General features: G+C 44.3%; 1 protein-coding gene across 3 annotated transcripts; it reads left to right on the forward strand.

Moving 5' to 3' along the window:
• Positions 1-60: 60 nt before the first annotated feature.
• Positions 61-18,787, forward strand: NFRKB (nuclear factor related to kappaB binding protein). 3 transcript variants are annotated; one of them, XM_072884388.1, is made up of 26 exons: positions 61-366; positions 924-1,077; positions 1,535-1,736; positions 1,827-1,954; positions 3,034-3,208; positions 3,409-3,510; positions 4,106-4,179; positions 4,598-4,682; positions 5,178-5,358; positions 5,692-5,800; positions 6,276-6,402; positions 7,303-7,368; positions 8,352-8,431; positions 8,515-8,558; positions 9,007-9,067; positions 9,905-10,079; positions 10,668-10,774; positions 11,222-11,345; positions 11,766-11,845; positions 12,551-12,771; positions 12,868-13,144; positions 13,476-13,694; positions 14,143-14,928; positions 15,662-15,768; positions 16,546-16,681; positions 17,446-18,787. In XM_072884388.1, the coding sequence occupies exons 2-26, from the start codon at positions 943-945 to the stop codon at positions 17,569-17,571; spliced, it is 3,927 nt and encodes a 1,308-aa protein (XP_072740489.1). In that variant the 5' UTR covers positions 61-366; positions 924-942; the 3' UTR covers positions 17,572-18,787. The 3 variants fall into 3 exon arrangements, with proteins under 3 accessions (XP_072740489.1, XP_072740491.1, XP_072740490.1); XM_072884390.1 differs by having other exon boundaries at positions 9,010-9,067; XM_072884389.1 differs by lacking the exon at positions 61-366 and adding an exon at positions 661-771.
• The last annotated feature ends 804 nt before the right edge of the window (positions 18,788-19,591 follow it).

Raw genomic sequence — 19,591 nt, forward strand, 5'->3', positions numbered from 1 at the left:
CCTGAGGAGAGATGCGCACTGCGCAGGCGCGGCGGAGAGAACGCGACCGCGCAGGCGCAGCGAGGGGCCGCCGCCTTCCGCCTTCCGCTGCGGGCAGCGTGCGGGGGCTTCCCGCCCCCCCCCCGGCCTCAGCGGTCGCCGCCGGGGCTGTGGGGAGCGGCCCTGGGCCCCGGGGCCGCCCGGCGCCTCAGCGCGCAGCGGCCGGCGGCGCCGCCTACCTCCGGGGGGCTCCCCGCCCTCGCAGCCGGCGGCGGACCTCCAGCGCTCCGGGGCGGCCTGGCCGGGGGGGGCTCGGGCTGCCTTCACCTCCGCGAACGGGGGAGCGGGGAAGCGCTGTCGGTGTCACGCCCAGAGCCAGGCTAGCGGGTATGAAATGAGTTTGTTTTTCTGTGGTTTCTTACTGTCCGACCCTATTTTGATTTTTTTTTTTTCCCCTGTTAATTTATTCCGCGTGGTTCATGCGTTTTCCTCCCAGCCCAGAGCTGCACAGCAGTTCCACATAATGCTTGAGGGGAACAGGCCTCTTGGCCCAGTTATAACTGCAAATTTCAACCTGAGAGGTAATCCTACCTTAGACCCGCGGTTTGGTTTTGCACGTTAAAACCACTTTTCGGATTTAGATGTAGTTTTTCACGGTATTTAGCTCTATTGACACCACCTCCTGCCGCTGGGAAGTGAGGTGAAATGGGTCACCTGGGCTTTCCAGTCTGCCTGTGCTGGGGCATGGTACATGCTGTCCAGAAAAGCGTTCTTCTCTGCTGCGATTGAACGGTAAATTAACGCTGTAATATCTTACATATCTCACGGCCCGATCCCTTTTAAACAACCTCTTCATCAAACGTGGCTTCTCAGTCATTCCTCAGCTGGGGACGTATCTGGGTTTGGGATTTTCAGTTGTTGAGGGTTTTGCTGCTGTTGTTCAGGAGCGGGAGAGGGTGAAGAATGGATTCTCTGGACCACATGCTCACGGACCCCCTGGAGCTGGGACCCTGCGGGGAAGGAAATGGCACACGCATCATGGAGGACTGCATGCTAGGTACCACCAGAGTCAGCCTGCCTGAGGACCTTCTGGAGGACGTGAGTAGTGCTGAGACGCTTTACTTTTTCAGAGCTTTGATAAACAGTATGTTTAACTCCCTGTGCGGGCCTTACAGAGCAAACTGAAAAGAGGGGAAATGTTTCTGACTGTCCTGGAAAAGGTGTCAAAAAGGGCTTTGATTAATCTCAGGAAAACGCCTTTTAAAACTGTTCCGTTATGTTCTTTTTCTAGATAACAATCTCTCTGATTTTAAACATGCCTTTGAGAAGCTTTTGTTTGCTGCAAGTTTTGAATTTATTTTCTTATTGCTAATAGCATCGTTAATTTCCTCACCTTTACCCTCTATGCTCTATTGTTTTCTGTATTTGGGTTTTCTGCATTTGGTGAGACGCTGTCTCCTGACTTGTGTTATTTCACCCCAGAAAGCCTTCAGGGCTAGAAAATTGTCAAGGACGTGGATGTGTTTCCTTCACTATCATTTTTTGCTTTCTTTAGCCTGAGATCTTCTTTGAAGTTGTCAGCTTGTCTACGTGGCAGGAGGTGCTGACAGATGCGCAGCAAGACCACCTAAAAAAATTCCTGCCTCACTTCCCTGAAAACAACCGAGAGCATCAGAACAAACTCATCTCTGCGTTGTTCAGTGGTGAAAACTTCCGTTTTGGAAATCCACTGCACATTGCCCAGAAGCTCTTCCGGGGTCAGTGAGCGTAATAAACCTTTGTGTATTTTCTGGCTTCTCAACTAGCGGTTGATGAAAACTGAAGTGGTTTCTACCTCTTTCTTACAGATGGACACTTTAATCCCGAAGTTGTGAAATACCGGCAGCTCTGTTTTAAGTCCCAGTACAAACGCTACCTGAGCTCTCAGCAGCAGTACTTCTACCGACTGCTCAAGCAGATCCTCGCTTCCCGCAATGTGAGTGTCTTCGGGGCGCAGTCATCGCTTTCTTGCGTTCTGTAACGAATAGGTTGTCTTTATAACAGAGTCTCTTGGTGTTTGTGCATTTGCAGTTCTCAGAGGTCTTTCCTTTAATGAATGCTGCTTTTCTGGTTTTCCAGTGGTCCCTATAATATGAGAGCACTAGAAAAGTTGTTATGTTTGCAAATTTCAAGTTTTGAAACTCTCGTAGATCTCACTTGTGCATAGTGTCTTTTTTCCATGCCCACCTTGTCCCTCGCTTCCTGCATTTGCCCCTTTACACCTTACTGCCCTGTTAACAAGTCCTTCTGCCTTCATTTCCTACCATTTCCATCATTGTGAAACAAGTAAGGTTGCTAAATATGTAGTTGTGCGAATTTCCCAGCTTCATTGGGGGCTGGTATAGAATAGGTACAAAACGGGTATAGGATAGATTCAAAAAATTATTCTGATGCCTGTAAATCCCCAATGAAGTCTTCCTCTGTGGATACTGTTGTCAGCTAATTGCTGCCAACTGAAATGCGTTCGTTGCAAATACTTGCTCGCTTATAGTTTCGTTAAGCTTAGACGTTGAAACATACGGGATGTATGGATGAACGTCTGTCTTTATAAAACGCATGACAGTGATATGGGGAAAAGAATACAGAAGTGTATAAGAAGTTATTGCCTCTGTAGTCGTAAGGGGTAAAATGTTTTCTTCAAAAGAGACAGTTTTCCATGTTTGTGTTAACGTATTTGGCATGGAAACTGCACAAATCGATCTCAAATCAACGGTTAGGTTTTCTCAATAGTCCACACAAAATGACAGTGAAGTATTGTATATGGAGATGAAGGTGCAGAAATTTCTTACTAGATCCCTTCTTGCTTTCCCCCCGCTTTAAATGGTGGTCTAAACTGCTGGTTTTAAAATCGCATATATGGCAGATACCGATACTTGGTAAGGGTTCCTTTATAAAGAACTGAGGTGCTTACCGCACCAGCTCCGAACATTAAACTTGCTGAAAGTATGTGAGTTGAGCTTATCTGTTCAGAGCTGTAGCTGAGATAGCTAACATCGCACGTATGTCCTCTTCCAGTACTTGCTGGATTTAGCTAGGAAAGGAGGCCCTGATATGACCCTAAGGAGAAAGCACTTCTCACCGACGTATGACACAGAAGAACGAGACAGACGGACACATCGGCGCTACTTGAAGATTCTGAGGGAAGTGAAAGAGGAGTGTGGAGATACTACCTTGTCTTCTGATGAAGAAGGTAATGCCCTGGACTGAACTAAGGACTTGAGGTGTGAATGGAGAAAGACAAATTTTCCGTGTGGGGACAGTGTTTTTGACAGAAGAATGGAAACTGGACTCCAGTTTTATTGTCTGTGATCTAATGAACAGGGGGCAATAGAATTATGTAGATTGGTGCTAGGTCTTGCAGACATAAATTTATTTATTTATTTATTTTAGATCTAAGCTCCTGGCCTCCAAGTTCTCCAGCACGTTGTCCGAGTCCACCAGTTCCCCTGAGAGTGATCCCCACATTGTCAACCTTGGACATGAAAACAGCAGGTGAGAACCAAACTAGGGGTTGGTACGGGTTTAGAGGTGAGAATTACTTTGAGGCTCTGCAAGAAATCAGTCTGAAAATCTGTTGTTTGATGGGAAATCTTGTAGTGCTTCATTTTTGCTGTCTCCAAAACAGTTGGCTCTTCTCACAGTTTATTTAATCTTGTTCTCCTTGGAAGGCTAGTATTTTAACACAAGGGTCTACAGTTTGTGTAATACTACTCATTTCTCGTGTTATATTTTGCCTTTAACAGGTGAAGCATGAGCATAGTCCAGTTTGAAATATTTTGGTGTATGTGCCGAGGGTTCCCTCCTAAGGTTACTGTGATCAAGTCCAAACCCTTCGTGCAGCACAGCTGGTTCTCACTTCTTTTCACTTCCATACTTGCATCAGCAATGCAATCTGATGACCCAAGGAAGAAAGTATTGAAATAAACTGGTTGATGAAAAGAATGAAATTCAAATAAGGAAAATTTAGTTGTTGAAATTTGGAGATTGTTGAAAGTGGGAATGGATAGAAAATGGCATTCTAAGAAGTCTGTAAAGTAACAATAATGGAAAACGGTGCAAATGATCTCTGAATGTTTTTTCGTTGCAGACAAGATAGAACTTGGGGAAAGTGATTTGAAGATGATGTTGAAGAAGCACCATGAGAAAAGAAAACGTCAACCTGTAAGATGTCAAGGAGTCTGGGGGGTGGGACTACATTTTATCTATAAGTCTTTTGCCTGTTAGCCGTAAAGTTCAGGGTCCTTCTGGGTGATGGCATGATTGCTGCTTTTTTTGTGTGCAGCCACCCTTCAGCCCTTTATCGTAAGCTGTATTTAATTGTCAGCGTATATATGCAACTCCTGTTTCTGCTTATCTGTGTGGAAGGATTTTGTAATTTTAGTGATGTGTTTTGGAGAGACAAAATTTGGGATATTGGCGTTAGAAGCGTTCCTGACTTTTATTGCAGTAAATAACTTTATAAGCTGATCCCGGATAAGTTTGGGGCATTTCAGTACTTGGGTTATCTTCTGTACCCTTGTTGCTATCTTAACGCTTTGTCCTTTCCCAATTTTAATTTCTCTCCCATTGTCCTGTGTAGGACCACCCTGATCTAGTGACGACAGACCTGACTCTTGAGGACATTATGACTCGAGTAAATGCTGGCAGGAAAGGTTCCTTAGCAGGTCAGTGGCTTGGACACGGTACTTGTGCGCTGCATGAATATAGGGTATCCTGTGTGTGTGTGAAAAGCTAAGGATGAAGGTGGTCTCGATAGATTGTTGTACCCTTTCGCTCTTCACATAGCTGGCTAACCACTCTGGGCTTGCGAGTCGTTCCATCTCGGTTGCTGACAGACGACTCCAGTTTCCACTGAAGGTGCTTCCAACTAATCGATGAAAGTTAATTTGTATCTCTGCTCTAAGCAGTCACCTTTGCCTTTCTAATTTCATATACGTTGGTTTAAAAACTAGAGGTTTTCTCTTAAAACAGAGTGTGTTGAGGGGAAAAATAAAGATTCATGGAAATGACTGGGAGGATGGAGCGAACTGGTGGCGAATGAGTGCTCGCTACCCACATTTCTGAATATACGTTTAAATATATAGTTAGTTTATGATTCTCAATGAAATATGGTAGGAAGTTTTTCTCATTATTCTTCTTCCCTTTTATCCTATCTAAAGCATTATTTGACCTTGCAACCCTTAAGAAAAAGGTGAAGGAAAAGGAAGATAAGAAGAAAAAAAAGCTGAAGATTATTAAATCCGAGGTGGAAGATTTGGCTGACTCTCTTAGTAATGCAGATGGAATCCCACCAATGTCTCAGGATCCTTCCCCCATCCCTCTGTCATCTGTCAAAGAGGAGTAAGTGCTTCAAAGGGCCCTGAACGCTTTGCACGGATGGAGAGAGCAACAAATGTTGCAGCTCAGATTTCTGCGGGACTTTTGTAGAGCTGTGTAGTTAGCTCTGTCTTTGCTGGGTCTGGCTCTTCCACCCTTGACGGGGTAAAGCATCTTAGCTGTGACCTGCTGTTGCAAAATTCTGCTGCTAGCTAAGAATGGAAGGCACATGCAAAGGTCATTGCCTTTGGTTTTTTGCAGCTTGGGATGTGTGAAATGTGTGGTGTTCATCTTTGTCTATGAAGGTGAATACTTACTCGGGGAACTTATTCTGCTTGTGTTCTCTTTCATTTGAAGACCTCTTGAAGAGATGAAGCCATGCCTTGGAATAAATGAAATATCTTCCAGCTTCTTTTTCCTTCTTTTGGAGATACTGTTTCTGGAAGGACCTGCCACTCTTTCTGTGGTAAGGAACCACCCACTTATCTAGGAATCTTTGCAGAAAGCAAAATTAGAGGATGGAGGGGTTTATAGCTATGTAATAGTGATTTTTCTCCAGAGTTGTCCTGCTGTAAATTCTATTAAGATGTAGATTACGTATTACAGAAATTAAACCCTTTGGGAGTGCGTGCCACATTCTGGTTTTAACATGCTTCCTAAATTTAGTCAGTTAAGTCTGTAAGTGTTTCCGTACCTCTTCTTTAGGTCATGGTTAGGCATATTCTATATATTAAGGGCAGAGATGGCGGGGAAGGTTTTTCCTCTTTTTGGTGTCTTGTCTGAAATACCATGTTATGGTTACTTGAAAAAGTCAGGTGATTTTTCTACATAGATAAAAATCTTTTTGTCCCCTGGATATGTTTAGCTCTTTTGTTTTCCATTGAAACAGTCATAGTTTAAAGTGTGAGATCTTTAATAGAATACTTCTTTTTCCTTTTAAGCTTGAAGATAAAGTTCTAGATTGGCAATCTTCTCCTGCCAGCGCACTAAATAATTGGTTCTCCTTTGCCTCTAACTGGTCTGAACTGGTTTTGCCTGCCTTGCAGTACCTGACAGGTGACAGCAGAGGTAAGAATGGCTGTTAAAAATACTAGTGATGCTTGTACCTCAGTTCTAGTTTATATTATAGCTCAAATAAACTTTTAATTCATCACTACAATAAATCATTATATTGTTGACAGTGTTTCTGTGATAGGCTTTACGGCTTATGTTTCTTGATTTGTGGTAGACTTGTTTTCCATGTGGATAGTAGATAAGACCCAGCTTGATTCCCACGTATGTGAAAACGTGTGTGAAATTGCCTCTAGACAGACAGTTTCTCCTGTTCAGATCATGCGCTTCAGGCAGGATGTTTGAAGCAGGAAGAAATTAGTCTCTTCCTGTCGTGAAGATGTTGTGATTGTCCGGAGATGATAAAAAATAAACTAGACGATACCCTGAGCAATCCACTGGAAATATGAAGTTGGCCCAGCTTTGACTTGGGGCTTGGACCAGCTAAGCTTCAGACGTTCCTTTCAAACTAAATTATTCTGTGGTTCTCATTTGCTTAGTGGGAAGTTTTAAAGGGAGAGACAGCGTAGATTGTAGCGGCCTTCGCATCATGGATACTTAATGTTCTCCGTAAAGCTGGTGAATACTGTAAATCCTGAGTTCGCTTCCCGTGAGCCCAGGAATAGTCACCGTATCGTACCAGTTCCTGGTGCCTCACAGCACGAACAGGATCTCACCTGACAGGCTATAGATGAAAGACTCGTTATCCTGTTCTGTTCTTTTCTTGTGCGTGCGCTGTTACTCTGAGATGCTTACCTTCCTTTTGGGCGAGTATCAATTTAGAGATGCACTTCCATAATCACTTGCAATGCTTTATCTGTCATTACGAGTCTAACTCAACAGCTGGCATTACAACAGTAGGATTTTGGGGGTCGGACGATTGTATGATGTCTCTGACATGCACATTTTTCATTGTAGATGTTCCTTCCAGCTTCTCACCTTTTGTTGAATTCAAGGAAAAAACGCAGCAGTGGAAATTGCTTGGTGAGTATCTTCTGCTCTTCTATGACTTTTACTATAGTCAAGGTTTGTTGTTTTCTGCAGGGCTTTACTTTTCAGCTTGCTGCAGCCCAGAGGGAAGGACAAACAGAGCTGTTAATTCATTGGTTAGGCCTTTTCTTTTCTTTTTATCCGAGCAAAGATGGGTTTTGGATTCGAGGTTTTCACAAGACATTAGTATCAGCAGCAGACAGAGAATAAGTGAGCAAAGGCAGTGGGCTGTATATCTTTATGTTGCTGACCTAACCATGTTTATGTCACATATCAAATCTGTCTGGACACCTCCATATTTTCCCTTCTGCAGAGCATACCTTCCACTTATTCAGCATAATTATTAATTATTACAATTACAAATGAATTAAGCTTCTCTGTGGAGCAAACAGATACTTTTCTCATTTTTAAAAGTGGGAACCAAAGAGCAAATTGATGAGCAATGTGCCCAGGCTCATACTGACTGCATTACAGACGTCTTGTGTTTATGTTCATTCATTTAGCTACTAGGCAGAATTTTCCATTCTGAACTATAGTGATTCTAGCGATCGTATTTGCAGGCTTAAACTGGCAGAGATTTGGAGTCAGGAAGCTATTCCTCTGGTCCCTTTCACAGTCTTTGGTGGAGGTTATGTAGGCATGTGTTTCTGCTCATGGACTCCGTGACTGGGATTGCTTTGGAGGGTGGGAACCATCTGCAAGTATCAGCTGGCTGTCTCTCAAACAGTATCTTGCCCGCTATGCCAGGAGCTGAAGCACTGTCCTTTGTACCGACACCGGAGAGTAACTAGGTTTTAGCCCTTTCCTAAGCCTGGCTGTGTTCAAGTACTGAAATTGGAGCGTCTGTGAAGTGTGGAAGATGCCTTGTGACTGGTGATGCATAGAGGGAGGAAGGGAGTAGGAGATGACTGGGAAGTTCAAGCAGCCGGCTTCATAACAAATAAAGGACTTCTATTTCGTATTTTTCCTTGGACTAGGTTCTTGCCAAGATCATGAGAAGGAATTGGCAGCACTGTTTCAGCTCTGGTTGGAGACCAAAGACCAGACTTTTTTCAAAGTGAGTCAGAAAAGATCACCTTCTAGCAGCAGAAAACCTGACTGAGTTATATCCAACATTGACATTTCTCTGTTTTTCGGTAGGAAAATGAAGACAGCTCGGATGCCACAACACCAGTTCCCAGAGTGTAAGTATATAATACTGCTTGAAAGCTTTTGTAGTGCATGCTAAAGCTGTGAAGTTTGGTCCTTGTGCCTCTGGATCTGAACGGCTGGTTGGTTAAAATAAAAAGTTTGCATCACGGGGCAGGAGGGAACTTGATAGTCTTTTATAAATGCAGTAACTAGACTTCACAAAGTCAACTGATTTTTCTCCAAGTTCACATATATTATCAGACCAAACCTGTAACCTAACTTAGGTCCTGATAACTAGATTATTTACAGTCCTAGCTTACCTTCAGGGATTGCATAGTGCGTATTTTAAGATCTCTGCAGGACTTATTTATATTATCAAATGCTTTCAGAATTTGTTCAGGAGAATTTGCAGAAAGGGTGAGGTGAATACTCCTTTGGGATGTTCTTTGGGACTCTTGGGGGCTTGTTGTTGCTCAGAACTGATGGTGACCTTTGTTTCAGAAGAACTGACTATGTAGTCCGACCAAGCACTGGAGAGGAGAAGCGTGTGTTTCAGGAGCAGGTAAGAATTAATTTTAAACACACGTGTTGAAACTGTTGGCCGCTAAAACAAGAGAATTTGTACGGGATGGCAGTCTTATACTCTACACAAACTTGGTTAATGTAAAGAATTAGTATGTTTCTTCTGCCTTGAAGTAGGTATCTTGGCCTTACATAAAACTTGCTAACAATATAGCCTGGCTGCTTACTTCAGCCTGTAGTTCCAACGGGTATTGGGCAAAACTAATTGAAATTGGTAGTGCCAGCCTTCCTATCTCCTCTGCCATCCCCCAGCACATGAGGATGACTCGTCTCTGTATTTTTTGGGCATGTATGAGTACCAGCACAAGACAAGTGGCCATAAGCGCACCCGTACGCTTAGTTATCTTGTCTGTAGTAGATGCAAGCGTGTATTATAGGGTAAGCACGTGATGACAGTTCTTCTCCCTGGGTACGCGTGCTGTGTGCGTGGTAGAATATCCAGGTTAAATTTTGGAAATCTCTCTTTTGCCAGATTAGAGGAGGAAGAAAGGGCTTCTTGTTGCTGGGGGAAGGGGTGTTTGCTGGGCAGAAAGTGTACCTCTGGCACCTCTCTAGTCTGTGCAGCTGCTTAACAATGAACCTGCTGGATTGCACCTGCACGCTTTGGTTAGGTGGTGCTTTGTATTCTGCTTGAAGTAGTTCGTGCTTGTCTTGATCCAAGAAAGGTTTATACAGCAGTGTTTGAGCCTTTAATTTAAAAGAAACGTTCTCTGGAGAATGATAATAACTTCTGTTATAATATAAATGTAGCACAAGCTTTATGACTTTGCACTGTATGTTTCCTGCTAAATTCAGTCCTCTTTGTTTCCAAATACAGGAACGTTACCGTTACAGCCAGCCCCACAAGGCTTTCACTTTCCGTATGCATGGCTTTGAGTCAGTTGTCGGTCCTGTGAAGGGGGTGTTTGACAAGGAAACCTCATTAAACAAAGCCCGAGAGCATTCTCTCCTGCGCTCGGACAGACCAGCATATGTCACCATCTTGTCCCTTGGTAAGGTGACGGCCAAAAATGTTTTTTTAAAAGAGAAAAGGGCTCCCCTAACCCCCCCAAACAATGACTTTAGGGATCTACATTATAAAGGGAAAAGGCGGGCAGACTGGGATGACATAAGCGAAGAAGAAATAAATTATATGGAATAGAGGTGATGAAATGCAAGGAGGAGGAATAACTAGAAAAGAAGGCATCCGTATGTTGCTGTTGATCTGAGAGAAGATGGGAAATAGAGAGGAGAGTCCATGGGGCTGGCTGAAGCTAAGGCTCAGATAAGTGGAAAACAGAGAGTGGTGGCTTCAGTACACGGTTGTGAAGTTGGGGCATTGCGAAGTCATTCTGGGGTTCAGTGCTGTTCCCCAAGTTCATCACTCCTAGCACAAAGCCGGCACAGTTGACGTACTTTAAAATGGTCTTTTATAATCTCTGCTCCTATCTCTTGAGGGATCACGGGGGCTAGATTTTAGTGAGCAAGTAGGCACTATGAGAGCAGGGGTAAGAGACCCATACAGAAACGTATCTGCTGAAGTACTTGAACACAGCTACCTAGTTATGGCTGGAAGTTTAAGCTCCGATTCTGTATTTCAGTTCGTGATGCTGCTGCTCGCCTTCCTAATGGAGAAGGAACTCGTGCTGAAATCTGTGAGCTGCTTAAAGATTCCCAGTTCCTAGCTCCCGATGTCACAAGTGCTCAAGTAAGTTGGATGCCATGTCTAACTTCAAACAGGTTCTTCTAATGGACCCGGGCAGTATTCAGTGGCTGAGGCCCAATAATTTTTTGTGCTGCTTTGACTGGCAAATGAGAGTTCTACTCTGGTGAGCTGCTGCAAATCTGCACCGAACTCTGGATGGTGAAAAAACAGCTAGAAAAGCCACAGAATTAACAGTGTGTCATATATCTGCTCACATTTTAGATTCAGAAACAGTTTTCAGAGTGCTCAGCTTTGGTGGAAGCTCCATTTAATCCAAGGTGGCAAACAGCATCTTGTGCTGCAACATCTGCTCTCAGTCAGTTCTTACTTGAATGGATTGCTAGCAGCTTACTCAGGTTTTATGCCAAATAGGATTACTTTTCTATTCGTGACTTTTTGGCTAGCCCAACCAGGGACGTCTTGTAATTCTGTGAATTGTGAACTTTTCAGGTTAATACTGTTGTTAGTGGTGCTTTGGATCGATTACATTATGAGAAGGATCCCTGTGTGAAATATGATATTGGACGCAAGTTGTGGATCTACCTGCACCGGGACAGGAGCGAGGAAGAGTTCGGTAAGCCTGGCTTGGTGATATCTTAAGAATTGAAAATGTTTATAAATCTCTTGAGCTTCTTCAGTCCAGCTGGATATGAACATTAATTTGTCAGTCTAGCTTTTTTCTCTAGTCAGTTTGCTAATGTTAGCCCATCAGCACTTAAATCCAGTCATAAGAGCAGTGTGTGAGTTTGAAGTATTTGTTTGAACTATAGCATCCTGTGTACAAGAACTGCAGATGTATGTACATTCACAGCTTCTTATGTGTCTTATTTTCAGCCTTTTTGGCTAACTCTACTTGATCTTTTTCTTGGCTCTATTGCATGACTACGTGTGTTTGATTTCTTGTCTGAAGATGAACGTACAGTTCTGAATTGGCCTCTTTCTTAAATGAGTTTGCTTGCGTTCAGGAGCTCTAACCATTAATTTGTATTTGCAGAACGGATCCACCAGGCTCAAGCTGCTGCTGCAAAGGCCAAGAAAGCTCTTCAGCAGAAGCCAAAACCCCCGGCTAAAATGGTAAATCTCTTTACACAGGTTTGCACAGATGCTTTGGGGATTGGGAAGGAGATACAGGCTTAACTTAATCCATAAATTCTGCATCCATAGTGGCTGATGAAAATTGCCACCTATTTGCATTACCAGTTCATTACGTTTGTGAATGTCGGTGTTAGTCTAGCACCAGTGCACAAAATAAAGAGGGAGAGAGGGGACTTTTACACCTCCCAGCTTCCACTGTTATCCTTATTAATCTCAGAAGAAAGATTAATGGAATTCGTTTGTGCTCCCTATCTTAGGGATGGTCTTTCAGATCTAGTTTTGACCTTAATCTGTAGCAGTGTGTGGAACATATCTGCTGCTCTCCCCCTTGCTGTGCTGAAGCTGTCAGGGTTCGGATGTCTTGCTGTTGTTATTGATATCAACGATCTCTAAAGTAGTTGCTGTTGGCAAATTAACCAAGGTGGAGATCTGCATGTTGTGAATGTTTGTCACTGCTGAGATGCACGTTTCCCTGAGAACAGGAGCAGCCAGATGCACCAGCCCACTTGTGGCTGCAGCTGAGGAAGGCAGACAGCCAGTCATCTGTGATTTCAGGATTTAGCACCGGGGCATCATTCATAACCGTACAGAACTCAGCTTAAAGTGCTCCGCCCGCTCTCTAGAGTGCAGCAGTCGAACCCAGTTTTTGTGAAGACCTTCATGCTTGACATGGTTTCTTTGCAGAAGTCTAGTAGCAAGGAGAGCTCTGTGAAAGCACTCCCCAGCAGCACATCCGAGCCCAGTCAGCTGAGCCTGAGTGACTCCAGCATGCCACCAACTCCCGTGACTCCCGTGACACCAACTGCACCAGCATTACCAGCAACGCCTATTTCACCCCCACCAGTGTCTGTGGTTAGCAAGAGTGTATCTAGTGCTGGATCAGAGCCAGCAAAACCCAGCCAAAGGTATTTCTTCTGTCTCATACATCGCTTGTGAATGTTACTGGTTCTTTCTCAGTCATCTGCGTCTTTGCTGACCTACTGGCTTTATCTTTTCCGTAGTGTTCTTCTGGTATCATCCCCTACCATGCCCCAGCTTGGGACGTTGCTTTCCACAGCTCAGAGTTCACAGACGCAGCCGGGGCCGCAGCCGCCTCCCACCCGGGTGGTAAGTCATACCACCTCCTCAGGACTGCCGCAGGTCCGGGTGGTCACTGCCCAGTCCAGCCTCCCAGCCGTGTCTCAGCAAGCCCCGGTGGTAACCCAGCAGCAGCAACCTACGTCAGTGCCTCAAATCCGCGTTCCAGCTACAGCCACGCAAACCAAAGTGCTCCCTCAGGTGAGTTTGGCTGCGTGGAAACGGTGGGGTAGCTCTGACTTCTAATCCGACTTCTTCTAGGATTTCAGTGTGGTGCACAGGGATTACTTGCTCACTTGGAACATGCAGTAACTGCAGGGCAGGAGCATAGAAGCAGTTGTGCATAAATAATACTGTTCCGTGCTCCTTTTTTCCTCCGTATTGCCTATTTATGTGGCACCATTAAATTGTGCATTACGGTAAAAAGTCCATAGAACTTGCAAGCTGTAAGGCACGAGACAAAAAGAGTAAATTATTAGTCTGTTAGTATTGTGTTAGTCTGCTCATAGGCTGCCTCTGTGTCTTTCTGTAGGCTGTGATGACTCTGCCGGTAAAAGCTCAAACCAGCCCGGTGCAGGTGCAAAGACCAGGAAGCTCCGTGACGGGACAGACGGGCATCACTGTGACAGGACTGTCTGCAGCGCCCAGTCCTGCTGTAAAGCCGGTAACCAGCTCTCCAGGCAGTTCTGCTACAAGCACCTCCTCTACCACTGTCATCCAGAATGTAGCTGGCCAGAATATCATCAAGCAGGTGAGAGAGAGGGGGAGACAAGGAACTGGGCTCCACGAGCCAGTCGTTTCCTGTTTGTTGTGACAGACGTGATATGCAGATGTGAAAAGGTGATGAAAACTGTAGCGAGCTGTAATGCTGTATGAGTTATTGACCATACAGATTTAGGCAGTGGCTGGTTTTGGTGTATTTGAGCCCTGTTTTCACATCCAGGTAAAAGATGTCTTAGTCCAAGGTTAACCATCTTCAGATGTTGATCTCATTTTCATTCATCTTGTATTTCATACCTTATATGGTTTTGGGAATGCCATCTGATGCGCAACCAAAACTGTTTTCAGTAGTGTACTGAGTGCTAGCATCATGCCGCTTCAATGTTGATGGGAGCAAACATCCTGTTGGGAAGTTTTACTTTGACCGTGCCTTGGACTGCGTCCTGGTTTGATACAGCCGTTTCTCTGATCTCTTCCAGGTGGCTATTACAGGACAACTTGGCATGAAGACCCAGCCTGGAAGTGGCATCCCACTCACGGCGACCAATTTTCGGATCCAAGGAAAGGATGTGTTGCGCCTGCCCCCGTCCTCTATCACCACCGATGCGAAGGGACAGACTGTGCTCCGTATCACCCCGGACATGATGGCCACGCTGGCCAAATCTCAAGTCACTACTGTCAAACTGACTCAGGACCTCTTCACAGCAGCTGCGGGAAGCAGCGCTAGTGGGAAAGGCATCTCTGCAACTTTGCACGTGACATCCAATCCTGTGCAGACTGCTGATTCTCCAGCCAAGACTAGCACGGCCACTTCTGCTTCTTCCAGCCCAGCTGGAAGCACAGTGGTTAAAGTGACTCCTGACTTAAAGACTGCAGAGCCAACAGGCTCCGCTTTCCGACTGATGCCTGCTCTGGGCATGACTGTGGCGGATCAGAAGAGCAAAGCCATAACTACGGTGGCATCCACTGAGGCCAAGCCGGCTGCTACTATAAGAATCGTGCAGGGGCTGGGGGTGATGCCGCCCAAAGCTGGGCAGACTATTACTGTAGCTACTCATGCTAAGCAAGTGCCCTCTTCCTCAGCAGTGAGCGTGCCCGGCACAGTCCATACCTCAGCTGTCTCTTTACCAACCATGAGTGCCACAGTGTCGAAAGCAGTTGCTGTGGCCTCGGGAGCTGCTGGGACTCCCATAACTATAGGCACAGGAGCCACTGCTGTGCGGCAGGTCCCCGTCAGCACCACAGTAGTATCTACATCCCAGGCAGTAAGTAATGCTAAACTTTTTCTGGAGGTGGGTGAGAAAGGGGAATGCTGAAATGTACTGATGGTTTAGGTCTGAAAACTTCTCTTTACATCCACGGAGGCTCAAATTGAGTACTGTAGAATGTGGGTCCGCAACTAGTTTCATGATGTTGGAATTGTAGCGAAATGCTGAATGACCAGAAAGCAGTCAGATATGTCTTCCCTTACCTCCTGTTGCGAGTGAATGAAATAAACTTTGCTTATCTAAAAGTCCTACCTCTTGCAGCTCAGCGTCTTGCCCCACACCTCTGAAATAAGTTCCCTTGGCATGGTGTCAGAACTAGAAGTGCGTGTTATTTGTATTAACTTTTTTACCAAATTCCCCGTTTAATACAATTTTAATGTCCAAAGCTGAAGGCACCATAAACTGTATCGTGAAAGCTGAATAAGCTAATCGACATTACCAGAGCTTCCTCAGGGTAAGAGTCATGGATGGATGCAATGAGCCTTCCCAGAGAAATACTGTGGTGCAAAGATGATGATGCGGGTTTTCAGGGCTGAGGCAGCTGTGAAGTGAATGAGATGGAGGTGAATTTTAACGAGCCTGAAATGGAGCACAGATTTCATCAGCAAAGCTGCTGTTGGTTTCTACTCCCAGGACTCCTAAAAAGCAAGCTGAGTGGTAATTGCATGGTGTCAAGCAGTTTCTCTGCTGAACTCCCCGCGGCTCCTCATGTGTTCTTCAACTTCTCTAGGGTAAACTACCAGCACGAATAACAGTGCCTCTGTCAGTGATCAGCCAGCCAGTGAAAGGCAAGAGTGTGGTGACTGCCCCCATCATCAAGGGCAACCTTGGGGCCAAGTGAGTATTTTGCATCTGGTAGCATTGCTTTAGAAATAGGCTGAGGAAGGTCTGTGTTCAATAGGTTCCTGGGGACCTAGCAAGCAGAGAGGTAATAGACTTGCAGTCCGTTAATAGGTCCATTAGCTGCAAGAAACTGAATTAATATGGTGTCTGGCAATGAGAATATAATCTTTGTTTACGTGCCCTGAGGTGTAGGTTCTAGCAAATACACTGAAGAAAAAACATTAGTTGCCTCGAAACCAGCATTAGATTAGTTCTGTGTGTTTGAGCAAGGCTTAACCTGGTGACATACCTAAAAATATGTGTAATCTGAGGCCATCTCTCTATTAAAGAAACTAAGGAAGTGTTAACTGCCTCAGTGAAAATTCCTCTGGCATTCAGATACTGAAGTCTTTTTGTTTATTCTTCCATGAATTCTGGTAGTGTCTCCCGTAGTTAATATTTCAAGGCAGAACACTGTGTGCTTGGCTATTTTCTGCGTTCCTTGAGCAGTGTTCAGGTCTGATCAGACTAACCCAGTGATGTGCACGGTCCAGAATTAGAGGGTTTAGTTCGTGTGATAAAGTAATTCCCTATCGTAGTGATAAATGTTGACATAAACTTGTCACTTGTGTATTTGCCAGTTGTGTGGGGAAAAAAAACCCCGCTACTTAAAATCTTTGGTAAATTAGATAAGTAACTTTAATCTCCTAGCAACTGAAGAACAATTTGTGAGTCTGAAAGGCCTAGCCTGCTGTGCTGTTTACTAACCTTTCAACAATTCTCTTTCCTTAGCATCAGTGGATTAGGTAGAAATATCATCCTAACTACGATGCCAGCAGGGACAAAACTGATCGCTGGGAACAAGCCAGTGAGTTTTCTGACTGCACAGCAACTACAGCAGCTGCAGCAGCAAGGCCAGGCCACGCAGGTAACGGCACCTAGAATGATAATATTATTTCCTTTTTTATGACTTAACATCTCCTGAGGACTTTACTCTTGATACATGGGGTTCCATAAAAAGCACAGGTACACAGCTTGGCTGTAGATCTGCATTAAGCACATGCAGTGCATCATCTCCTTCACCTTCCCTCCATCCAGATATGGTTTTTATATATTTTTGAAGCACTGATAGTATAATGAATGTAAACCCAAAAATCCTGTCAGGAAAAGGTCCCAACTGCTTGAAGGATTGTTTCTGTACACTTGGCTCTTCTTGTAGTGCTTTGTACTTTGACTTCTGTGGGTCACCATTTCTTGAAGAAATCACATTGCTTCTTTGCATACCCATCTTTCTGTCTGGAAACTTACTGGTCTGTAATTCCAAAGAATTAATCTGCATTGAGAGCTGCTAGTAACAAGTCTGCCGAAGTGAAGTATCCAATGGATCCAGGTCCTTCTTCTGAAAACTTGTAAAAGCAGCTGACATGTAGGTTTTTATTCAAACTAGTTTTTACTTCTTCCTCTCTAATCTTGAGATCTCTTGCCACCATCCCATGTGAACAGTAGATGGAGTGATCTTCTCGTGACAGGTTCTGTTCTTGATGTGTTTTGGTGCTTGGTCTTTTTCGTATAACTGAATTTTTGTTTGCAGCAGAAACAATTTACCAGCGCTTCAGAGGACGATGCAAGTGTAATGTGTCACCAGGTTGTTCTTGACACGAGTTGAGCTTTTTTTCTTTCCATTTCAAACAGGTTCGAATTCAAACTGTACCAGCCTCCCATCTCCAGCAGGGAACAGTGTCTGGCTCTACTAAAGCAGTTTCCACTGTGGTTGTGACAACAGCTCCATCTCCAAAACAGACCCAAGATCAGCTATGAACACTGGTTTGAAAATGGATCGCTTTCCAAGAACTTCCCTGAGTCCGTGGTCGTCCTCCGTCCAACCACCCAAGACTACCTAACCACAGTCATGGCTAGGGATTGGACTGGATTCTGTCACGTTGCTTGTCTGGAGTCAGCATTGTGATGTCTAGATAGAAATTCCACAGCAAAAGATGCTGTACCTACAAAACAAAATGTTTCAATCCAGATGTGTAAAGCCACGTTGTGTGGCATTGGTCATTTAAGAAACGTCTTCCTTTTCTTTGTTCTCTTCCCATCCGAAGGGCTTTTTGCGAATATCATTTCTGTGCATTTTGGGTTGTAGACAAAGCAGCTGATCTTGGGTCTTCCTTAACCAGGGAAACTTGCTTGGAAGGGGTAATTCAGACTTTCCGAAGTCAGGAAGAAGCTGCCTCCTTTTGCTGGAGTCTACCTGTCACTGCTTTTATATAGGTGACTTAGGATGGTGGCTTGGGCACCAGAGTTTGTTTGTAACATAGTCTGGAAGTAGATCCCTAACGCATTCAGTGTACTATTTATAGATGTTTTAAATACCTCTCCCCTATCTCTGAGCTCAAACTTCTTTTGAACAGATACCACTTCCATGTCAAATTTCTGTCAAAGGCGGGATGAGAGTCAAGACGGTTTTTGCTGTAAAAAAGCTAGTAACTATGGGGAAGAGTGAGAAGTGGAGGAGATACCGAAAGTCATTGTGTGAACAAGTCTGTCAACAAATGGGAGTATACTGGAAAGGAGAAAGAAAGCGTTCACCGAAAGGATCCTCCGTTAGTTTTCCTCAACAAATAAACCTTTTTATCAGTCAAAAAAGACTGTAGCTTGTTTTAAAAGTTTGGAATATGTTTTCAAAGATACCCAAACTGTAGTTTCTTGGACTCAGAAGAAATATTTTAACCCATAATCTTGGCCTTTAGCTTTGTTTTTACCTTTGCAGTTTTATCCCTGTACCTAAATTTGTTTGAATTTTGCACATACCGGAGATGGATTCGTGGCTGTTCTGACATGACCTTGAAGATTTCTCGGAATGAGATCAGAAGACATGTTGGACCAGGAGAATAAAAGGGCAGAAAGCCTCACAGATCTCGCTGCCATCTCCTTTCAGTTTTGTACAGCTTGTTGTTTTGTGTACAATGATTGTCTGGCTTGCCAAGGGCTAATAGATTGTCCATCTTCTTTGTAAGATGGTTCTTTTTAACCTGGTTTCTCTTGTAGTCTTTGTTTTAAATATGTGGTTAGCTCCGAGTTATACGTTATTGAATATAATTATTTAAAGAACCAAGTCTTACAGTTCAGCGCTCTCCAGTGCTAGCTGAACTGCGTGGCTGGAGCTGTGTGTGTTGCTGTTCAGAGCCGCTGCGCCTGAGCAGAGCAGGTGGTTTTGCTGGGCTTCAGGCTGGGTGTGTCGGTCTTTCTGTACAATAGCTAACCTACTTCAGGGCTGTGGATTGGAGGAAATCGGGTGTTTTAATAAAAAAGAAGTGGCTAGCTGCAAGTATTAAATGAGCAGGGCACATCAGTACACCATTTTAAAGCAAGCCTTCAATTATGGTTTTATACGCCTTGGGAACAGAATTTGGAGTGATAAAGGTTTTCTGAGCACCTGCCCTATTTTGTCAATTTTTGTGCCTTTTTTGTACGTTTAACTATTGACTAAGGAGACAGCAGAAAGGCTGTAGTTTGGGAGGGAGGCGAGGACGTTCGCAAGTCCTTGTAGTTGTGAAGTTAAAATGAGAAATGAAAGAGACGACAAGCAACTTCCTGGTATGGCTTATGTGAAAGAGCCTCTAAATCAAAAACATAATGAAGATAATCCTGCTATGTTAGTTCTGTTCACAATTAATAAAGTTCTTCAGTGTCAAAACCTACAATCAAGCGCTGAAAGATGGTTACAGCGTGAAGCCCCTTAAATTTCTGTGGATCCTCTTGCAGGTAACTATGCGAATTTGTTACAGGACACGGGGGGCTTTGGCAGTATCAAGTTTAACAAAACAAGAAACCT

The sequence above is a fragment of the Ciconia boyciana genome, chromosome 20 (assembly GCF_034638445.1).
Source record: "Ciconia boyciana chromosome 20, ASM3463844v1, whole genome shotgun sequence".
Lineage (NCBI taxonomy): Eukaryota > Metazoa > Chordata > Aves > Ciconiiformes > Ciconiidae > Ciconia > Ciconia boyciana.